The 24,674-nt window shown below is 33.3% G+C and overlaps 1 protein-coding gene across 2 annotated transcripts in view; it reads left to right on the top strand.

Moving 5' to 3' along the window:
- LOC126857914 (cadherin-87A) overlaps positions 1–24,674 on the top strand; it is a 173,973-nt gene that overhangs the window by 20,484 nt on the left and 128,815 nt on the right. For both annotated transcript variants that reach the window (XM_050607802.1, XM_050607801.1), the window contains exon 3: positions 11,423–11,467. In XM_050607802.1, coding sequence (XP_050463759.1) covers positions 11,423–11,467 — 45 coding nt within the window. The remainder of the gene's footprint in view (positions 1–11,422; positions 11,468–24,674) is intronic.

The following is a 24,674-nucleotide window of genomic DNA, read 5'->3' as shown; positions in this document are numbered from 1 at the left end:
GTATGTGTGTGTGTGTGTGTTGAAAATACGCTCTTGAAATTTTTTCGACACGCACATTTTTTTCAATACACAATATCGCTCACGTAAAATCGACAGTGCATTATTAGATTTTCAACCAAGACTATTATTCCATAGAACTAATATTAATATGCACGTTAATTCACATCGTATTAGAAAGAAAGAAAGGGAAAGAAATATTAATCAGTCGCATGACGGATGTACATGGGAAAATAGTAGGAAGTATTGAAAGATGTCATATCCGGCGAATATGTCGATTTCTCTGTGAAACATATGTTCGTAAATATGCCATCTGTAATACGGTAGCGTGCAGTGTATTGCGCTCGCACCTTGCGCGCCAGAATTTGTGGGATCTTGCGGTCGCAGGCTTCTAAATAATCCTCGAGTTGGTAATATCACTTGGTCCACTAAATTCCCTCGGAACTAAATAACGAAGGACAGGCATGCCCGACAGACATTACGAGAACTGCCTCGGGTTTGATTCACTCGATGCAGATAGTTACGTAGCACTGTGATGTAATTATAGTTTAACAAAGTTTGCAAAGTTCCATAATGAAGTATCATATAGTTAACTAATTAATTAAGTATTGTATATAATGTTGTATAAAATGTTCATGCTGAAACTGTGCAGACGCTTTAATTAATTTGGATAGATTTTTTTTCCTTCGAGAAGACTTCGTGGTCGACATCTGTTGCAACTTTTGAATATTCAATATTAAATAATTGCTCTCTCTCTCTCTCTCTCTCTCTCTCTCTCTCTCTCTCTCTCTTTCTTTCTCTTTTTTAACAATTAAAATAAAAATTCTAAAATTTAAAATTTAAAATCCAATTTAAAATTTAATTGAGAGAAACTTAAAAAACATTATAATTGGATTATAATCGAAATTATTTCAAATATATATTTGTATTCGAGATACTTAGGAAAAAGTAAATTCAAAATTATTGACATATTGCTATAGAAGGAGACTATATCCATACGAGTGGTCACATACAGGAAAGATATTATTCCATCTACAGTATGACGTCGGCTTTATTCACGGTGCATTATAGTCCGTTCCGCGTAATCGCCATAATAAAATTTAAGCCACAGGCTTTGTTCGATGCGGAAATGCATTTCGCGACGATAAATTTACAGGATACGGCAGGATCTTAACGTGGCGTAACTTAATGAGGGAAATGCGGCGGAGAGGATCAAAGGAGTAATCAAGCAAGGACGCTCCGTATTTAGGCACCGTGTATAACAGCGGCAAATGCGCCTCGATACAAGGCACCAGATTTGTTGACAATGGATCTACGTGATCTGTATTTCGATCGGAGTGGACTATGCTTGATCAGAGACATGGTTCTACAACCTTAAGTGGTTTATCAAAAGCTCTTCTCGTCCATTCAATTAAATGATGAAGATGTATGAATTTAAGTCAAGTTTTATATGTCACTATATGATAATGATAAGATATTTGTATCTTGTCTGAGAAGAAGCATACATGTGGCTTGACTTAGGAAAAGTTTAGAAAAAGAAAAATCGACGAAATATTAATATCAATATTAAGTCAAATCGTTTATCGATATAATCAGCTGTTTCGCTTTCGTAACGTAGATTAAAAAACTATCTAGATCTTTGCAAGCAATTACAAATTTCAAGCAAATACAAATTTATTTATTTCTCGATGTGACAATTGGATATTTGCACCATTAAAAGTAAAGTTTTATTTAAATAGTAAATAATGATAGAAATAAAAAATATTATGCTTATACATGTTTATTTGCTTATCAATGCAATTATTTTAAATAAGAAATAAAATCGTAAATTTCTACAATTTTCAATTTTATAATTATCAGCGTCATATGTGAAGTATCCAATTTTGCAAAATACAAGCTGCATAATTCATTTGCTGTTACATCTATTATAAATGATTGAAAAATATGTTATCGTTTTTACAGGGAATAATATAAATATTCAGGATGATTTCAATACGCCGAATAATTCCGTTGCCTTGTTTGATCACGTTGAATCAATTATTTGATCGCAGTAGTCGATGAGATTGGCGAGCGAATAATTAATGATAAAGGAGAATGTTTACTTTACGTCGGGCAAACTAATTGTATGAGCGAAAGTAGATTATATCTGGACTGCGGAATAAATGTCTAAAATGCTGATCGCAATTAATGCACGGTTCCAACTTTATTCTAACAAACAATATAGTTCGAGATGAAATATTCAACAAAAGAATCAAGTCTATTTGAATCTATTTGAATTTGAATGAACAATAATTTTTTTTTTTTTATCTAATTGCATGTCAAAAGCAAATATGCAAACTGCAATCTTAATTTGAAAATTATACGTACCGTGAATTTTGCTTGGATTTGTTGATAAAATGTCGATTTTTAATTAACCAAAATAATCGCGTTAAAATTGGGTTGAAGAATTTATCTCCAGAGAATTTTAGGATCGCTCTGTGTATAAAAAGTTTGAATTAAATAACATTAAATTGGAGGTTTATATAATTGACATTGTCTCAGCGAACGCGTAAAAAGAAAATACTTGGTCATATTTTCTGTACGGTAAATTTTCTTTTATTTTTCTTTGATAGGCAGATGGCGACTAAAATTTAAACAATGTCATAAGGAATTCTCGAGTGAAGCTTCGCGTAACTTGCGTCTTGAAAGTTCTTCCTTCTATCTTCCGGCGAAAAAGGGGTTAACATTGTGGAAAGAGGGAGGAGACGCGGCGCGGCTTTTCGTACGCGTTATCTCGTGGACGTACGGCGCATCGCTTAATCTGCTAAATTACCGTGTACAGTCGAAGAGCGAGAGATCCTGGAGGATTACGGCTTAATGAAATTTGAACCTGGCGGATTTGCTCGTGGTAGGACTCGTGCCCGCAACCCCCCACGCGAGTACATAGGTAACCCCACGGAATCTCGAACTTAAGACCGGGGCACTTACCCTAAAAGACAAATTCGCCAAAGGATATTCTGAGGAACCAGCGCACCACGATGGAACGTATAGTCGCGTGTTACCGTAATCCGGCGGATGTAATCGCTTCCGCTACGTAAAGACGAGGTGAAATCCGTTAAGTCGTCTTCATCTTGTAAGATACATCCGTGATACCGTTCGTTATACGGACGAAGAGCGCTGGTTTATGTACGACTGTGCGATTGCACGATGTGAATCGTCTCTCATTCCGGAATTAAATCGGACCGCATCGCTTTCTCGCGCGATTTGTTCGCTTAAAACGCGAGAAGTGGAGTGTACGGTCTATTCATATATTTTTGATTGATACAATTTATTTCACACAAATAAAAATATTAAATATTATATAAAAAATTATATAAGAGTATCGCATCTTGCATCAAGGTCTGATAAATATTTTTGATGATAATATATTTTATTTTAATTTGTTAATTACTTTGATTTGTTTATTACTATATTAAATACGGAAGTTTCTGTACAAAATTTCTTTATTTCTATTCATATATTTTTGATTGATACAATTTCTATTCATATATTTTTGGTTGATACAATTTATTTCACACAAATAAAAATATTAAATATTATATAAAAAATTATATAAGAGTATCGCATCTTGCATCAAGGTCTGATAAATATTTTTGATGATAATATATTTTATTTTAATTTGTTGATTATAACTATATTAAATACGGAAGTTTCCGTACAAAATTTCTTTATAGAATAATATAATGAAGCAGTATTTCACATCGAGAAAATTTGTTTCAAAGAAAAATTCAATTATATAATTGTATATCTTTAGTATTTTATTTACATTAATTGCTGTTTATTTACTATTTTATTTCCAACTTTTAATTTTAACAAAATAAAGTTTCTACTACATTTTCTTGAAATCTTCTTGGTCTCTGAAATTATAATCCAAGATAACTGACGTGAATATTTAAATGATCTTTTTATCTTCGAGTTAAATGACAATTAAGCATTAAGTAGCAATTACCGACAAGAAAAGCTATATGGAGATAACGCTTTAACTGCACTATATTAGAGCGTCAAAGAGTTAATTCGAGGAGTAAACCGTTGAGGGCATTTCGATGTATAAATTTGAGGCATTGTTTTTAATTTGAAAAAGTGGGAGTTACTTCAAAAATTAGATATATATTACTTTGAAAGATATTGAATTATTCAAATCTCATCGCTTGAGATATTTTTACTTCTCATAAAATGCAGATTGAAAAAAAATACGATCTTTACTATATGTAAAAATATAGTTAATCTGATCCAATCAATAATAACGTAGTAACATAGTAATTTCTCACCAACATTTGGAGAAATAAATCATTGAAGATAGTAAAGGGGACATTTTACATAGATCTATATCTTTGATTTTAGTACATATTATTACATATAGATGAACATAATATTGTTCAGCAGTTTTTTTCCTCCTTTTAATTTCTCCGTTACATCGTGATGAAAGACGCGTTTGTGAAGTATTCATTCGATTGATCGCGAAGTCTCTTTTCGCCAGATTGAGAGAGGAGGAAAGCCCCGTTTCTCCTTTGTCCTTCAAAAAACGGCGACCATCGCATCGTGAGAGAAAGAAGAGACGATTAGAATTGCACTTCTCTTTACACACGATTCTCCTCTTTTTGCGCCGCCCTTTTTTGCGCGCGCAACCACAGGAAACGGCGCTGTTCTCACATAAATGCGCATAAATTTTCTCGCTTTTCCTCTTTTCTTTCCTTTCTTTCGCGTCCGCTTCTTGTTTTTTGTTTTTTTTCCTCTCTTACGGGCGGAGGGACTTTAATTCCTCGTCTTAATCAAAAGTTACGGTTCCGTTGTTTTGCGCTGAGTTAAAGCGTCGCACCGCGTGGCCGCGCGTGAACTCTTATGAAAATGGATTTTAATTCGGTGAAAGTGAAAAACAGAGTTAATCTTACTCGGCAGTCGCACCGCCGGGTGAGATTAAAATTTCGAATCGCCAACCAACGGGATGGAGAGAATTCAGGATATTATTCAAATTAGTTGAAATACTTTATTAAAATGCGAGACTGCAACACTTTGAATGATCATTTAAATATTTCCACGCATTTGTAACGATTGAATCTCGCTGATTTATTTGATTCGCATAGTGAAAAATATGTATACGTAAATATTTGAGTGCATATTTATTTTTTCGATCAAAGAAAAAAACTTGTCCTAAGAAAGAGAGAGACATGAATTATGATATTATATATAATTATATATAATTATATATAATAATATATGACATTTTTAATTAAATATAAAAATAAAAATATAAATAAGATTTTAATGAGATTTTAAATTGTTGACAATTTCTTATTTTGTTCATGTTTGTTAGTAGTAACGTTCGATTCGTTAGTATTCCTCAGTAATCGCTGCGATTTAAATCGTTAGTCGAGTATTTACAAAGCCGCTTGCTTTCGCTTTGATTACTTTTTTAAGCCAATCGACTTCCATTAATGATCAGCTTTAGCTAATAGGATAGACCTTCCCCCAAGAAGGGGAAATTAGATACGATCGAACAGAGAGTGAGGGAGGAAGGAGCACAAAGGAGATGGAGGTTAAGTAGGTATCTCCGGAACCTTATCTACGCTTTTCGCTCGCAAATTTTGTAAACTTTTGATGTTATTCGCTCGGTTTGAAAGAATTCCCGCTTCGATAGAGCTTCGGAAAGCACAAATCTTGGAGAGGTGCCGGATAACAAATAGTTCGCTAAAGCACGTGCCGCAGCTAAGAGTTTACAGACGATTAACGGGCGATTTTAATTAAATTATGCGCTCTTCTTGTACATCACGCATCGTATAATATCTACTTTTCCGAAATAAAAAAAAAAAGGAAATTATTTTACATATTTTACTTAACATTTTAGATATCTAATTTTTTTCTCATCATTAGATATAACGAGAAAATATCAATATAATTGTACATACAATAATATATTATTTAATAACACGTTGTTATCGGTTGTGAATTACGCGACGCTGTTGATTGTCTACTCACACAAATAATGCCATTGTTGTGAAGAATTATGAACTAATTAACTCTCGGCGTTGAGGATTACGTCGCGCGTGCTTAAGCAGGTGCAGTTACGCAAGCCACAATGACGTCCGATATGGGAATTGTAACGAATTTCGATGTTAATTAAGTCGGAACTTTCAACGAACAACGACACGACGCGCGCGTTGACGAGCTCTCTGTTCATTTTGTAGAAAGTCCTCGGTCGCTCGACATTCCTAACATGTACAACGAAGGAATTTCTTTTAACATTTGCACGCTTGAAGAATCAATAATTATTAGAATTTTTTCAAACAATTTTGAAATATATATATATATATATATATATATATATATATATATATATTTCTATATTTTAAATACATATTTTGTTTAAATAATATAACTTAATACATGTGTTAATAAAATTGTATGTTAATCCTTTATGCTCTAATCTTGGAAATATATGGTTTTATACACGCTCGACAACTTTTTTTTTTTTTTTTTGAAATATAAACTGCGCAATACAATTAAATCTTCTTAAATGCGATACCCGCTTAGTATAGTGTCCCTTCTTGTTAACACATAACAGAGAGTAAATAATATATAAGGTAAATGCAAGAAGAAAATTAATTTTCGTTGCTGTACGCTTAATCCTCGCTCGCAAAGCACGCTGTAAAAAATAATTAAAAGTAGTTCGTGTACATATATTTTTCGCAGAAAGTAATTTTTATTCAACGTTATAATGAAAATTTCACGTAACATTTTTGGACAATTTAACGCATTTTCGAAAGAGATTTAAGCATAAAATAGTATATAGAAAACACGTATAATGTAATATAGAAATTAATATTTTTAGTGTTTTTATTTTTTTTTAGTATTTTTTATATCTGAAGAGATTTTAAGAAATTATATTAGTTATTTTTAAAATTTAGTACAAATCAAGAAAATTTTTTAATTTTAGAAAAGTATGATAAACTAGTATTAAAGAGGACGTCCAAAGAAATATAAAAATATTTTTTTTTTATTATTTGTCAAAGAAAATATTTAAACTTGGAAAATATTTGTACTTAGAAGTAACTTAGAAGAATAAAATGATTTATCTTGGCACTCAAATAATGATTCAATTAACGAAAGAGAATATATAGAGTTTAGAAATAAAGATAAGATTCATTGTTTCTTCTCTAATGTAAAAGGCAGTTAATTTTACTTTACTCTGTGAGTCTCTATTCGTAAAATAGATTGTTTCCTAAAGCATTATCACACAGTGAAGAAAGCTTGAACAACTATTCTCTTCAGTATTTGCTTATTAGAGATGCGCTTTTTAATTAGGTTCTCTTGCGCGTCTACATGATCCGCTCTTTGAGTTTACGAAAATATTTGTAGTGAAATCTTCTTTCGGATCCGTTGCAGACGTCGCGGCGCCGGGCGCTTATTACAATGCTTATTCTTTCCAACTCCTCCGCGTCGGAAAGTTTTATATTCCACGGTCTTTTTTTTACCTACGAGTTGAACGTTTCTTCCGAAACCACGATAGAGATACAGAGATCTCTAATCGAAACGGGACGCGCGCTCAACTTTTGCTCCGCGGGATTACTGTTCTTTCGGGATTACAGTGTTTTCCTTTCAAAATGCGGTTACCCCCTTACCGCGATGAAATGTGAGTTAGTGACTGTCGTAGCGGATCACTGGCACTCAACTCTTAAATCAGACACATTCGTGGTTTGCCAACAAAGTGGCTGCGGCCACTATCGATTCTCTGAAGTTTTATATTTAGTTGCACAAGTACTCTTCAGTATTAGCTATTCTTTGCGTTTCTCTCTTGTCCTTTGTTGATTTTTTTTTTTTTTTAATAAAATTTCTCTCAATAAAGACATTGAACTGTTAGGAACGTTGGGATTATAAAGAAATATAAAAACCGAGATTTTTCTGGAATTAAAAATTTACTCATATTTTTTCGAATAAAGCATCACATTGATGTAAAAGTAAGTAGTGGCCTATAAATTAATTTTTTAAAAAGAAGAATGTAAATATATAGATTGTATTTCTTTTCTTTCATAAAATGTTTGAACACAGGCAAAGAGAATCCAACGTAAAACATCTTTTCCTCTGTTTTCAATTTTTCAAAACTTTTTCTTTTATTCTTTGGAAGAGGTGTCAGTGTTTTCGGAGTAATAAGAAATTGGAAGCTATTTTGGAACCTTACACGTGTCAGACGTGTATATTAGCACGTGCGTGAAGGGCAGCTCTTGACAGTATAGCTCTCGAAACTGTTTCGTTCAAGATCTCGAACCGTCATGTTACATCGATTCTGTTCTTTTCCCCTTTTGCCTGTCGAAGAAACTTTCACTATAAAACTGTCCGTCGTTGCTTCATCGTCGCGACTGACAGCTCCATTTGCGATGTCAAGGAAAAAAATTTCTTGCGGGAAAGACTAATCGAAAGTATGCTCGGAGACCAGCTGCGTGAGTTTTTCCGTTTCTTGGCGAGGACTCTCATATTCTTCTTTTACGTTCGTTCCTTCGACATTTTATTGGCTGAAAATATCGAAAAAGCATATCTATAAATAAACTTTTGGCAATAAATATTAATTTTTTTTTTCTATATTTCTTTAAAATTATATTTTGAATTAACATATCTATGTATATATCGCGATAAATAACTTTGAATAGTGACAAATTTTAATTTAATAACTCCTTTTTTTGATTAGAATTCAAAATTATTTGTCATCTTTTATATGTTTTTGCACATTTGAGCGGGATAACTGACAGATGAATTTACATCAGCTAAATTTGACGTGCCAAATTCCTTTACGATGGATTAAGCACACAAAAGTTTAAATTGCGGCTTTACAATGCGATTCCCACCGCAATCTCGAATTCGAGAAATTTTGGCAAATACGTTAGGTTATACGATTCATTGCCTCGGGAACGGTCAGCGGTCGTAGGCCGTACAAGGTTGACAGTAAGATAGATTTATAAGCCAAAGTTTCGCCACGACTGTCTGGCCATTTATCATAACTAACGCGCTGGATCACGTTAGTCAACCCTTTAACTAGCACGAGCGCACTTATACAGACACGCGCGGCACTTCACTTGCTGCACTCTACTTCAATGTATTTCCGCAATATATTCATCTTGCGATATTATCTTTCACGGTACTAACAGTATGACGAACTGGGCAAAGATTAATGTTGCTATATAAAGTCATTTTTGTTTAACAAAGCGTATCAATTTAAAACGCAGCTTTTTTATACTTTTTTCATGCATTGTCGAATTTATAAACATTCGTATCATATCAATTTTATTTTTATGATGGAAATTTTTTTTTTTTTAATTAATGCTCATTCTTGTAGAGTTTAAATTAATATTAGAAATCAACACATTTCTATTTCTAATTTAGAAGCAAATGATCTATATTGGCGTAATTCATGGGATTGACATATGAAAAGGGGAAATAGATGTGCCATTTTGAAATTGAGGCTTAAATATTACCTCGCATAGTATTGCTAATCTATTGTTTAATTACAAAGGTCGGATCCCTTTAAATACATTACACATATGGATCGCTATTATTTCCAAGTTAAGAGACCGTTATTCACGTCGGTCGAGGAACTGTGACAGTCGTCGCTATTTCTCGTTAAGACGCCACGCTGAACGTACTATTGTTTAATTAATGAAGTTGCCGAATTGCAGTCGAAGCAAAACGCACCACAATAGATTGGAGATACTGGCGCATAGAGCGGACCGAATTTCTATAGCGCTTGACGCGCAACAGTATTCTAATCTATCCTGGCTTTGTATCATCTGTATTCATCGTGCATAATACGAGTTAGTATTAATCTGTGCGCAAAACAAATAATATCATATTACATTATATGTAACTTTCTCTCCATCATTCTTTCCTCTACATCATCGAAAATATTATGCTTATCGCGCATGTCGCCAAAAAAATACTTAAATATATATATATAACGTGATGTAAAAATATTTATATTGAATTTTCATTAAAAAAAGAATTGGCTCCAAACATGTGTACAAGATAATTATTTAAAACAAACATATTGTAATGTCCAATATTATACATATAATAGACCGAAAATACATAGTTTTTTGTTAAGGAAAATATAAGCTTCAAATTTATAAAATAAAATTTAAATATATATTTTACGCGAATGAATATATGGATTTTCTGATATGACATTCTTGCGGCAAAAGATTCACTCGAAATTGCCTCGACAGATCTCTAACTGATATACGTCTCTTTTCAGTATTTCGCATAGACGTAAGTCAATACGTTTCGACATTACTTTGCCGATTCGTTGTACCATTCGTGTTTGCGTTTAATTTCTTTCCTTAGCTTGGAGGTAGCAGCCTCGACATAAAAGCATCGTGAAGTATCCGCTTGCGCTTTGATCTCTTTGAACGGCACAGCCGTTATAGTGCATACAACGGCGCTGCGAGATTATACATTATCGGATTACGTTCCGATGTAACGTTAAGCTGAAGAAAAAAAATTATAATCGAGTCCCATTATGTTTTGCGTTCGTCTCGCAGATGATGGGAATCGAGATAGAAATTTAGAGAGAGACGAGCCTGTTCCTGAATAATTTAATAAGAAATCGGAGAAATGATCTTATCTTAATCTCTGATACAGTTTTCTGAATGTCAAGCCTTCATCTTGAAAATTTATTTTAAATTTTTTATTTTTCCATGCCTGCGCGTTCTCAATACATCTTCATTGTTATTTCCGTATGGAAGATCCGCAAAATAATTTTTTCCTTGTCGTCAAAGTTGCAAAACGGCAAATGCGCATTACTTTTTTCACTCCGGGCTGCTGTTCGATGAATACTAAATGGTAAATAACTCATTTATCGAAGAAAAGCGGTTCTCTCGGCGATTCACAACCGCCGCCGCCGCCGCCATCGAAGGTGCCGCCGCGAGAATTTCAGATCTTTATTTACCTTGCTGGGAGTTCAGAGACCGCCGCGAGACCGGGGCTCGCGTATGCAAATAGATATTTCATTCCTGTCTGCGGGAACAAGAATCGAGGTTGGGGGATAAGGTGATTTTCTCGAGGGAAATTCAACGCGGGGTATTCCGATTCGTGGTGTTGTGCGTTTCTTGTTTTGTTTTTTCTTTCTTTTATTTTTCTTTTTCGAGGCACGTGCGAGCTGCGATAGAAAGAGGCCGTCCCTATACTTTCCTTCCATGTACTTTCCTTCGATCTCCCTTATTTTCCCCGATGATTCCTTCAGCTGCATATCACAGTAAATCCGACAGCAGAGAAGGAGATGATAGATATGCGGATTCACAAACTGATCCAAGGATCAATTTTTCTTAATTTATTCGTAACATTTAGGTAGGATAATGTGCACAAAGCTATAAAATTTTTTAATAACGAATTTTTTTTTTTTTAGCGAGGAATGTGGAAATCGTGGATATCTGAGACAACCGATGATGGGGTAAGTGAAACGAACTGAAAATTCTTACGCTATACGGAATGTCAATTCAAACCGTCACGAGAATCCCGAGTACTTTCAAGAACCAGGTGATTATACCTGAAACGAATTAAACCGGCGTGTCTAACACATTTCACGTTCTCTTTAAAATATTGAGAGATAAAAATACAGGACTAGAGTTTAATGCTATTTTAATCATCGCACTTGTGGAGAGCCTATTTTTACATATTTTATGAGATATTGAAATGGCCATTGGTACATTCGTACAATAATTTTTATATTTTTATTGTTAACATACATGCTCTCATTTACATACTTTTGCACACATTTATTTTATCATTAAAATTTGTAGTAAATTGTAAAATTTAATTAATATTCATAGATTCCAATTTTATTAAAAATATTAAAAAAATAAATGATTCTTTCTATTATTATTTGACAAAATAATTGAATAATAAATTTTAAATAATAAATAAATAATAAATAATTTAATAATAAATTTAATAAATTTTTTTGATAAAATGGAGACCAAAATCTGTTATATTTTAATGTATGGCAAAATAAAAAAATTTTATATTTTTGTCGCGAAAATATTGTAGACATGACTAACTGTGATTAGTTAAAATCCATCTTGCGCCAATAGTTTTCGTTGATAGTTTCCATATTCGGCGTAATTCAGTGTATTTTATCAGAGTTTCACTGGCATTCGTTAGATCAAAGTAATTTCTACTCGGCAAATCGAAATGTGCGGAATTTACCAAGTGTTCGGAAGATTAGTTCCCTAGCAACTAAAATTGGAGTGGCTCCGCGCGCTCCAGCCTATTATAAGGACTTTAACCCAGCCTCGCTTTAATTACAACACATTTGCGGATTAAAGGCTGCGATATTTAGAAAGGTCTTGTCGTAACCAATTAAAGTCAACTAAAATCCGACCACGCGACTTAAAAATCTATCTATCCACACGAATAATTTGTACCGGTTTTGTTAGAAATATTTATTATCCATAGTAATTTTTTAGTATCTTATAAATAATTTAAACTGCTCTTGATATAATATTTTAAATGTTTCTCCATACCCTACGATATAATTTTAAAAACTTAATTACTTATGTATATAATATATTTATTATTTACAATTCTCTCTCTCTCTCTTTCTCTTTCTCTCTCTTTCTCTCTCTTTCTCTCTTTCTTTATTGATTTTTGTCGAGGCTTTAATTATTTTTGTTACCAGCCAAGTTGCAGTTTATATCGATTTAAAGAACGAACCTTACTGTAATCAAGCAAACACTTACGAAGCAATGTTTCAATTTACGGACGAAGGGAATCGAACGAAAAAATTCTATCGAGAGAATTGAAACTTTACTAGTTGCGAAAGAGAGGTTTTATTTGCGTAAAAAGAATATTCGTGATCTTTAAAAGCTTTATTTTATATAGTTGCCCGAACTGTATATATGGAATGTTACCAATATACTTCTTGTCAGCATAGATTATTCTTAATTAATGTCTTAATTTACTATTCTACTTTTAAAATATTATCTCATAAAAAAAATTAAATTATTTTTCCTCAGTTAAATAAATAAATTTCTTACAAATTATATTAATTAAAGTATAATTAAAAATATTAAAATTATCTTTTTTTATTATCAATTGCAGAATATTTATAAAACTAAATATTTTTATTAAGAAGGAAGAAAAAAGAATTGAGTATAATTTTGATTAAAATTTTATAAGAATTTGAATGGAGAAAGAGTTTAAAAGAAATTTGCAAGCATATATATATATATATATATATATATATATATATATATACACATGCGAGTTATCTTGTTATAGAAATTTGTATGTATTTTCTAGCTAAATGTATAAAATGTATGAAAAGCATTTTCGCGAAGAGAAGAGTTACAATAGGTCCGTGTGAAAGCAGTTCTCGATTCTAAACGTTCGAGGTGTGCGCGCTCGTAACTTTTAGTTAAGAGCAAACTTGATTAAGCTTTCAGGAAGGGTTGCCCACGAAGGGAGAGAACGCATTTGTTTAGTAGGGTCAGAGAATGCGAGGGATGAATGTGTGGCACTAGGGTGCGACTGGCAGCTGGGAGCGTGTTTTCCGCGCCTAATGACGTGAGCTGTAAATCATTTTTCCTCGGGAGTTCGCGCATCACTTGTCACTCTTTTACGCGATTACGAGAAATTAATGGTCGTCCAGCATTTCCGATTTAACGGATAAATCTTTGTTTTTCCCGAATTTAGATTCTCAAATAGTAATAAATAAAAACTGAAAGCCAAGTAAATAAATATTTTAGGATTTATAATTTTTTAATCATACTATTATTGTGAAGATCACAATTATAATATTTAGCGAACAAATTGCAACATTATATTTTACGATTTTTAAATTTTTTATCTTGCTGAATTTTTGATTAATTAATAATTACACTAATGATTCCATAAAAAAATAATTAATTTGCTGAAAAATATATAATAAATATACATATGTGTATAATACAAATATATAATTAAATAACCGCTTTCGGAAGCAGAGTTATGTACAGAAATATGATAATTATGTCTTGCAAATCGCGGTAGTTATTCGAGGACTCAACTAATTGTAAGTTTGCGGATAGGTCGGCTATGAGGCGGACATTTGTTCGCGGACTATGAGAGGTATGGCTCGTGGAGTGGCTCATAACATCGGGCGGTGACAGTTAGTTAAAAGCGCATTTCCTAGCTCCCGGCGAAATTCTCGTCACGCGACGCAAGTCGGCATCGCAAGTCGGAACTAACAGATGTAACACGTGCGAAAGCACTTCGTCCCCGCAAGCTGGTTTCATTCGCGTGCGGTTCGCAGGCTGCTCGTAAGAAATCGCCGTGCGCGTTTTGCAAATTTTTTCGCGCAATCCCAGCTTCTCTCGCAAGAATCTCATTCGAAATTTTTCATTATGTATACATTATACTAATAAATTTCTAATACTAAAATTTTCTAAAAAACATTTTCTCGATGAGGAACATTTGATTGGCTTACATTGATTAAATTAATAGTAAATAAAAATACATTCACTTACTTTTTTCTGGTTAAAAAATTTGTTATATAATGAATATATAAAATGTTATGAATATATTTTATTATTATTATAATATTAAGGGGAAAGAGGGAGGAGGAGGGGGAGGATTAACAATTTTTATTCGAATACATGTAATAATATATTATATATATTTCCTCCTACATAATTTAACATTTTCAGAGATTATTTATTTTCAATAATATTGCATCATTACTCAATATTATATCATTATTTATTCAAATTATTACACATATAAGTATTGATGTATTTTCGAATGGTACTATTCTCTTGGCTCAGAATATTGATGCAAATATTATCGCTCAGATAGTTTTTTTTTTTTTTCTTACTACATACAATAAATTACTTTGACATCGCGTGCCTGAGATATTGAGCTAGTTATTTTAGCAATATATTTTGCTAGAATAGCTCCTCATTTTGCTGCTCGTTTTGCAATTCTATAGCAGCGATTCTATTTAGCTGACAATACAATTGATTTTACGGCAATTCTCGAGAGCGGCGATAGAATTACTTTCGCTTGCGAATTAAACTATCTTAATGATCTTAACTATCTTAATAATTAAAGAAGCAATGAGATCCTTTTGAAACTGCGATGCTACACATGGAGGTCCTTGTAGAAGGAGATGCGAAACAATTCTAATACATCTTTCGTAAAAAGCATAGTATTCTAGTTACTCTTATGTAAAGTTATAAAGATAATACCTTTCATTGTGAGAGATACGATTACATTATCTACGTGCCAGAGAATTCCTTTCACCTTAATATCTCACGCTTTCATTCTTCAAGGGCTCTGTTTAGCTCTGGGTTTCAACATAATTCTGCTTGACTTAATTCAGAACACGTCCGTCAACTAAAATATTTGGGATGGAATTAATAAACTGATTAATCTGTTAAACTTCGTAATAACGTATATCGCACGCATTGATGGCGTTCCCCCAACTTGTTTTCCATTGCTATGTAATTTCAAAGTTGCATACAAATAAATAAAATTACTATTATAAATGATAATACATTAAAAAGCGAAAGAGTTAAGGTGGGAGGGTTAAATATCTCGATAGTTAATTATGCAGTCTTTCACCTCATTCTTCTCTCTACGACGATGGCTGTTTAAAGAAAAGCGCGGCTTAGTCGGAGATGGTTTGCAAGTCTAGTCGAAAAGGCGGAAGGTTTGTTCTCTCGGTGGTAGAAGATTTGTTTAGAGTCTGCTGGAGGCGGCGAAGGTGGATGGTTGGTTGGCTGGTTGCTTGAAACGGCGAGCAGCATCGGGCGGTGACGGCTAGTTAAGCGCATTTCCCTCGGAGGAGGGAAGTTCTCTGGTACGAGAGCATGTCGTAGAGAACATCTGCTACCCTGCTTAAAGAGGGACTCGGGGAGTCGGTGCGCGTTCGGAAATGACAGGAATCGCTGTTGAAGTGTAGTTCTCTGCGACACAGTCTCCGTCCTCGATTTCCTCGTCTTTTTTTCCTCTAGCTAGATTATTGATTTTTTCGTTAAAATTGATTGAAGTTTGTTTTATCCCGCAAGTCTAACGATAATGATAACATTTAGTGTTTAATCGTTCTCGTAAAATAAAAGTTTTAACGTAATATTATGGAAAATTGAGTGTACTTTTAAACAAAATTTTCTTTGCCATATACAAGAATTATTTTCTAATTTATCCCAGAAAGAACTGACGATTATCTAATTTTTCATGAATTTAAATAAAAAATTAATCAAATGTTTCAGCAAAAATTCAATTATAATCTTAAAAAATTGTTGCAATATTCATGTATAGTAACTTAGTGAATGCTTTTGGATAATTTTACGTATGCATTTTTCATTTTCTTCGAAATAAAGAAAGTTAACGATTTATTATATCTTAATATTATTCATATTTATATATTTATTATTATATTTTTATATTTATTTTATTTTATTTTTTATTTATTTTGTTTATTATGAATATTTCTAAAATATCTGAGAGTACGTAACATAATTAAATGTCAAAGGAAATGTTAACATAATGAAGAAATAGTTTTAAAATTTAATGAATTTTTAAACGCGTCCGCGAATGTAATCTTTATCATATATATTAGGATATCTTTTAATCTCTCTCGAAAGAGAGTTAACAATTTTATGTACATATGTATATAAGTAGAATTAAATATTCAATCTTTTATATCAAGCCTCTTGCGACAAAACATTATTACAAGAAAGAACTTTAAAGAGAAATTTTAATATAATGGAAATATTCTTTGATGAATCTCCGTGTGCGTTTGTGCATTTAAAACCAGGAGAGTAATTAAATTCTCCTTGGAAGACTGTTACGCGCTGCATATTATACTTATTATTCGGTCGTTCTTAAACGAGAGTTGTAACCACTGTAAGAAACATTCTCCGACTCTCTTTGGCTAATATGAAACTTTCTTGTTTAGTTGCTTCATTCGTTTTAATTTTGCAGACAGTGCAAATACTGTAGAAAATTGAGATTGTCTTTCCTTTAAAAAAAAAAAAAAATGTTAATAAAAAATTAAATATAAATTTGCATCATTCTTTGTAATGGCGTGTAACTGTATTTCTCAAAGTACAAAAAGTTTAAATAAGAAAAGTATTTTCTATGAAAGATTGTTAATTTTCTTTATTAATTTATGTCATATTTAATTGCTATGAAATTATAAGAAGGAAACAATTATAAAAATTATTTTTTAATTAAAATATGTAAGATAATTTGTTATCTCTCTCCTTTACTCGCTAAATATAGTTAATTCTGTTCTTGTGCCGGTAATACTTTACATAGAAAAAGAATCATGGTTTGACTACAGCGTTTGATTCCATCGCTAGTTTGGCACGATTCGCACAAAGGATGCGAATCTGGTCATCGATCATGTTCACCCGTCGCCGTAACGTGAAAAATACACTGCCATTCTTTCGCAATCACGCCGGCACACACATTCTCGGTACATTTACCCAACATTGAATCCGAAAATCAAAATATAGACTGAGAAAATAAAAATATAGAAACCTGATTAACGCTATACTAACGGTAATAACGGCAATTCTCTTTATTATTATTTATTTTTCGAATTACAATTTTTTGTTCAATTTTTAATATCCCCTTAACAAAACTTTATTGCGCGCGTGTTTTACACAGAACGCGACGATATTTTTAATATATTTTTTATTTGTTATTGCCATATTTAATTATAATACGATTACGAATTTGGGTGTTAAAAGATGAAAATTAAAATATTCGTAATCATAAAATCTTTTTTCATTGAAACAATCGATATTTTTTCGTCTCTACTATTCAAAATTAAAAAATTTGGCTAACATGGAATAATCTTTAAACAATATGAATTTTATTATAATGTGAATTTTAGTTATCGATTGTCATCGTACGTGAGATTAACATGAGTCCTAATTTTAATTATTACGATGTCACGATGCTCTCATTTCCACAATTATAGTTTAGCGAATTGAATGGCAGATGAAATTGTCATATTGCTGATAGAAAGAGGGAGAGAGAGAGAGAGAGAGAGAGAGAGAGAGAGAGATACTTGCCTTTCAACTAATAATAATGTTTGAGCTTCGGCGGTCAATATCGATATAATAGGGCCTCCTGGGTGTAATCGATTGGATTTTCCGCGGATAATAATCGAGAGCGGTCGGAACGGAGAGGAGGATAGAGCTTTTATTTATGGTCGCCAGTGGCGATATACCAGGTAACAATAGTATGTTGGTTATATATAGTCTTTATAATAATTCAAGGATTGATGTAATATTGTCAGTATTCAAATTTCGGATTTTGCATTGATATCGTCAGCAATTGTATCTAGAAAACGGCTTTGTAATACATACACGAGAAACATAAATACAAGCTGTTGTCGCAGTGAACTATTCATTATGTAATTCTGTATTGAATTATTTCAATCCGCAAAATGTTTTCGAGAATTTTAAATCAATTTAAGTCTTTTTCTAGGTCTGTTTTAAGAAAGTAGTACGAAAATTTCGACACATTTCTTTGTTTTGACGTCATCAATATGCATGTATACAATATATATATATATTTATATATAGAAGACTGTTATGTACTAACGATAAATTTTTGTTTTACGTTCGACGCCGCGCAAAGCGGAGATGCCGGAAGATATTGTCTGTGCTCTCGCAGAGTATCATTCCGGTTTTCAGGATTTTCATCTCTTTCCCGGTGATTGCCTGGTGATATCTTATGAAACACGCATTTTCCATGATATCTTTTATGCTTCACTGTAAAAAAGGGAGCAGCATCTCGTCATCCTTGTTGTGTGAAACATATGTCGCGGGTACCAGCAAAATTATCACTTTTTTAGCGATGTTTCACGCGGTGCGAAAGATATTCGCTTATTCGCAATAAACGCTACAAAAAAATACGTACGAACGAGCATGTATTCATTCCGTTGTCACGAAAATTGGCTCGTTGCTCGCAATGATTCAAACGATTCTTTCATGCAAATTTTTTTTTGACGAATTTTTAAAGCCGATTTTTTTGTCGTCAAAATATGACGGAAATTATTTTTTTATCATTTAATTTATAAATCTAATTCGCGGCACGCACACTTTATTTTAATTTTTTATTGCGTTTTGCATATTACTATGCATGCATAACGATCGTATTTAAAAGTTTAATTAAATATTTAAGTAGATATTAATACAGGAAATCAATTTCAAATTTATCAAAGAATTTGTTATTTAAAAAATTTCCGGTTTCAGTGGAATATCTCTGGTATTTTATTTTCTCTGATTCCATTTATTTGAACGCTGGACTGACGTCGCGTTTACGCAGATTTCATATATCATGAAAAATATATTGATAGCGCAGTATTCGGCTGGAGCACGAAAAATTTTGTTTTATTTGCATTTATTAAGGCACATTAATCTAACGAAGCACTTGACGCGATACATTTGCGTGATATTTATACGACGCGGAAATTAGTATGCTCGCTTAATATGATAAAACGGCATTTGCGCATTAAGCGATATGAAATGTAAACGATCCGTATTTGGCAAGAGCAATCAATTTTCGCAACAGTTAAATTCTGTAATAATTGACGAATGTATTTACCAGCTCAGAATATGTGTATCATGTATCACGAGCTTGTCCGAATGTTATACATGGCTTGTGTTATCAAGATATTCATTCGTCGATAAACAAATCTATTAAATATCAGCGTATAGTTTAGTATATATTCGTGGGCAACCATAATAATGACGATGCTATTACATCGAAACTTATTACATGTTGTAGATTTTCCTTCCTCAACAAATTTAATATCTATAAGTGTATTATAAAGAATTTTTCTAATCTAATTATCGAGGAGGACGCTAGAAAAATATCTCATTTATCTTGAACTACTGAGCAATATACACAATATACGGACAAAATTAAAAATGAAATAGGACAAAGCTGTTTTAAACGAAAAACACGAGAGGCACAATATTTATACACAATAGGTACGCGACTCGAAATTCAATTTTAGCGTATTGCCAATCCGTGCTCACGCCCGACGGCATGACAAAATCCGGTTTTCAATCACCGATCATTCGAAGCTTTAAGTGTAAATTAATTCGATTTTCCGCTTTTCATTGTGTCCGCTGTAGCCTGAAGAATCGACGCGACCGGCGATATATTTTATCGGGCATGACGGAAACGCGGAAAATATGTCAGGCATAAGCTCGAAACGCCCCGTCGAACGTGATTTTTACAGCGGAAATGTAACTATTGATTTACGCGGCGATTGAGTTACATATAGCGATGCTATATATTAACTCTGTGCAAATCGGCAGGATTTCTCTCTTCCACTTGGTTTATAATAAAATACACAAATGTTTACAAATGCCTATTAAAATTCGCCCGAGTTAGTACGAGCGATTTTTGTCGTCGGCTGGAACGCCGCGCCCTATCCATTCTCTCGTGATTTATGCTGTGTTTTTACGCTCGCCGCATTCGATCCATCATGATGAGCATGGTTGACGGGTGCGTTTTACGCGGTCGTGATTATTTATTGTAATAAAACGCATAATCCGCTGGCGCGACCAATATGTCGTTTCGAACGAGCTTCGTGCGCATGGCGCGGTGATAGTCTCATGAATATTAACACGTGTTTGGCGAATATACCGCGTTGCTCCAGTTTCACGCCGTTCTTGTTGACGCCCTTCGTAATCGAGAACTTACATCCTTACATTGCGGCTTTATGAGGTATCAATTTAAGACGATGAATAAGTACCGAGTCGCGCTGGTCGGTACTTGCTGAAAGTGAACTTGATATTAAAAATAAAAGTGTTTGTGCATTAGACAAAAGATTTATTAAGAATTTTTTATATTTAATATCAATTGTCTGATATTATAACTTTACAAGAGCGAAATAATTACAAAGACAATCGCGAGAATAAGTTTTATTTATATTATTTCAACACACTCAAATTATTTATAATATATCCCGACCAATATAGATTGTTTGCTTTTTAAAAATCTTCCACGCAATTATTCACAAATTAATGGCTAACAGCTTATATTCCGTTCTATTTTAACATCTAGGAGACCTCATTTCCATCAATTCTCCAAAGATGTTAAATAAATAATGGAAGAAAATTGAAATAAAGTATAGTGCAATAGGAAAAAGATTGTTACCAAATGGGATTATCGAACGTGGCATAGGAGCGGTCATTAAACGCGAGAAACGTCGCGTGACGACGACGATGAGACGAGGAAGGCTGGCATTCGTCGTCATAATGGGATGCAATTAAAAGACGCGACAAGTTGATGAGAGACAATAAGGTTTACCATGATGTCGCCCCGATCCTCGACCGAATTTTCTCTCTTTGAGAAATTCTCGTCTCTAGGAACCGGCGAGGAAATGGCTTACCGCCGCTCGAGAGGAGACGTCGACGCCGACATCGTCGTCGGGCGTCGCGGTGGAGTGCATCTTCTCTCGCGCCGGATCGATTCTCGCGTCTCTTCTCGAATGAAAGCAGCTATAGTAGAGAGAGAGGGAGGGCGAAAGTGAAGCTGCGAAGAGTAGGGAGGATGGAGAGAGGATGCTGCGTGTCTCGCCGACGATCGCCTCTCGCTATCTTGCCGGCAAGACGCCAGAAGCCGTGACGTTCCCGCGTAATCGAAGCGAGTAACTCTACGCCACAATAAGAACTTCTCGGCCCTTTGGTCGATGTGCGAGAAAACAATTGATAAATTTAATTAGACATTGGACGGCCGTCATCATATAATAGACATTTCGATATTTTTAAAATCAATACGTTTTGTTTATTTTATCGTGCAGAATTTTCTCTGTAAATTAAAAGGAATCTAGTAAATTAAAAGGAAAGTAGATCCGTATGTGATAAATCGTCACCGATAATATCGGAACGTGACGCGATGAAAAATTATGCTTCCTGCAGAAATTTGCTGCGACTCGCCTCCTATTTCTGACGCAACCTTCTCTTCAACATAAAATTACATCTTTCAAAAATCGCTTATTTTCTTTTTCCGACGCGCGACACCGCTGCGCGCGGAAGTTCGCGCATCTGTTTGTCTCGCCGCCTCTATACTTTGCGGAAGTTTATGTTCTCGAGAGAGTCGCGAGCATACCCTTTCCTTCTCGCAGTTTTTTATTTTACTTTCTATCCATTCCTCGCATATTTCGGTGGAACGCGAAAAGCGCGCCAGATACTTTTTCGTAATTGAGGTAAAGTCAGGATATTGTAAGACAAATATAATTATATTAACGTGTTTTTTAATATATGTGAAGAATTCAATGTGTGCTCTTTTAAGTCTTATTAATTATAGCAGTTTATGTATTTAAAATGTCACATTCTTTCAGCCAATTCGACATGTAGGTCATGTTAAAATGCGCTCCACTCTCCATTACTGTCAATTAAAAAATGCATATGAATGAAAATGCATATGAACGAAAATGGATCGAGGTGAATATTTTACTATCAAACTGTATATTCCGTCTCTGCGGCACGTTGCGCTTTTCGTCGGACTTGGAATCGGTAAATCGATGATTATTTCATCATCAATGCGATCTCGCGATTGCATTTCAACATCGTTAATCGTCGCGATTGTACGATGCAAACGAATTTTCATGACGCATCAGAGTGCGAAACATGCGACGTTTTCACCGTTAGTTTGTCAGCATCCGTTGGTCATGGCAGTTTGCCTAATCCCAAAAAGCGCCGACTTTTCACGCAATCTGACTATTTTGCACAGCATATTATTTGACAATTTGAATCTATTTAATTTATTTCTATTTTTGCATACAAATTGAAACACATAATTACATAAATATTTTACTTTAACTTAAATTTTTTAAACAAAATTAATTATTTTCATTTTTTTATATTTTTAACAAAGGACATAATTATATTTAAAGGGTTGAATTATTAGCAGTACTTTCACGGAATGGCAAACATTTCGGTAATTGACATTTGGAAAATATTTATTAGTCCGGCTAATAATATTTTTATAAAAATAGTATGTATAGATATATATTTTTCGAATATTATTTATAAACAGTCATGTTAAAAGAAAAAAAAGTTTTAATCTACTAGAGAAAAAAAAACTGAGTTGAGAAAATTATTTGACACTATTTTATAAGTGTTTTAAGTGGGTTAAAAAGTCGAGAAAACATTTTAAACGCGTGTATCGCTTTTCGTGTTACCTATGAAATTATGATCGCGTGCAGTCTGAACACATAACTGAACGTTTTTCTGATAATTAATATGAATTAGTTTGAACTAAAAAAAAAAAAAAAAACCAAGTTATTTTGATTAAAAAATTTAAATATCAATGGTATCGAGCAAACTATTATTGAACAAAGGCAAACGGCTTACGGCGAAACATGGTTTTTTTTTTTTTTATTTTCAACGATTTTCTCGTAATATAGTAAAACTATAAAATAATTTTCTCGATATTTTACTGCAGGAATTTTTCACTTTTTAACAAATACGGCAAGTAATAAAAACAGCGAAGTATAATTTTTCGACGGGCAAAGCAAAAATGAACATTTGACAGAGAAATAATGTACTCCCTGAAATTGAAAGCAGTTGTTTTGTTTTAACCCAAGCGTATTCAAGAAATTCACATTTAGTTGATTCCCAACTTGGCAAACAGGGGAAAGAGACGGATCTGCATTTAATAGGTCTGCCCTGGAAAGTGAAAAATGAGCACTGTGTATATGATGAACGACTTAATGTTAGCTTTATTATTTTTTTTTCATCATGAGTTGCAAGTTTTGAAGCGGAACTCTTTAAACAAAGATACGCTGAAAAGATGCTCGATTGAAGGACTTTGAAAAATAATTTTTATAATAGCTTGAAAACTTATTGAAAATCTCTTTGTAATGGAAGAAACGCTTTCGCCAACTGTTCAAAGAGACTTTGTCCTGTTTGATCTGCTATTGTGAAATTAGGTACTTTTGCAAAAAGATGTACAGTTCTTTGTGTCTCTTTCATGCACATCGTATGCGCATCGATAGATATAAAGCTTTTTATCCATTTGACTTGTTTTTCGTCGGCGCAAGACAAGCCATATGTACTTGTTTGTTATCTAAATATAATAATACAATTTCTAATATCATTCTTGTTTTACGCATAATATTTAGCAAAAAAGTATTTATAAATATAATAAAATAAAAATAAAATAAGAAATATTAATAAAATATATTATTGTTATTTTTGCATTTATATTTTGTTATTATCGATGTATCTTCAAATATTCAGTTTTTTTTTAAACAATTTTAACATTTGCCATTTAAAGGAGAGGAAGGAATTGCACGATGCAGTTTTGCTGTGACGAGCGCGTTTTGCGAATTGACATTTTGCTTGATTGGCAAATTTTCGGTACCGAGACCGAGCAATTTTTTTGTTAACGCGTCGACGCGTTTTTCATTTCGCTCGTTTATGAAATCAGGTTAAAAATTCATCCGGCGCACTCGTCGATGCGTATAGCTCTTTCGTTTCTATTTGTGCCGCTGATTTCTGCGTGCGCGAACACGCTGGGATTTTTCGTACGGAAAACGAACGGTACGCCTTCGATAATGAGAGATGAAAAGCGTAATACTGCTTTCATTCGGCCATTTTTTTTTTTTCGCAGAATCCGCCCGACGTATTATCGATGAG

The sequence above is a fragment of the Cataglyphis hispanica genome, chromosome 23 (genome assembly GCF_021464435.1).
Source record: "Cataglyphis hispanica isolate Lineage 1 chromosome 23, ULB_Chis1_1.0, whole genome shotgun sequence".
NCBI classification, from domain to species: Eukaryota; Metazoa; Arthropoda; class Insecta; order Hymenoptera; family Formicidae; genus Cataglyphis; species Cataglyphis hispanica.
This window is presented reverse-complemented; position numbering and strand designations above follow the sequence as displayed.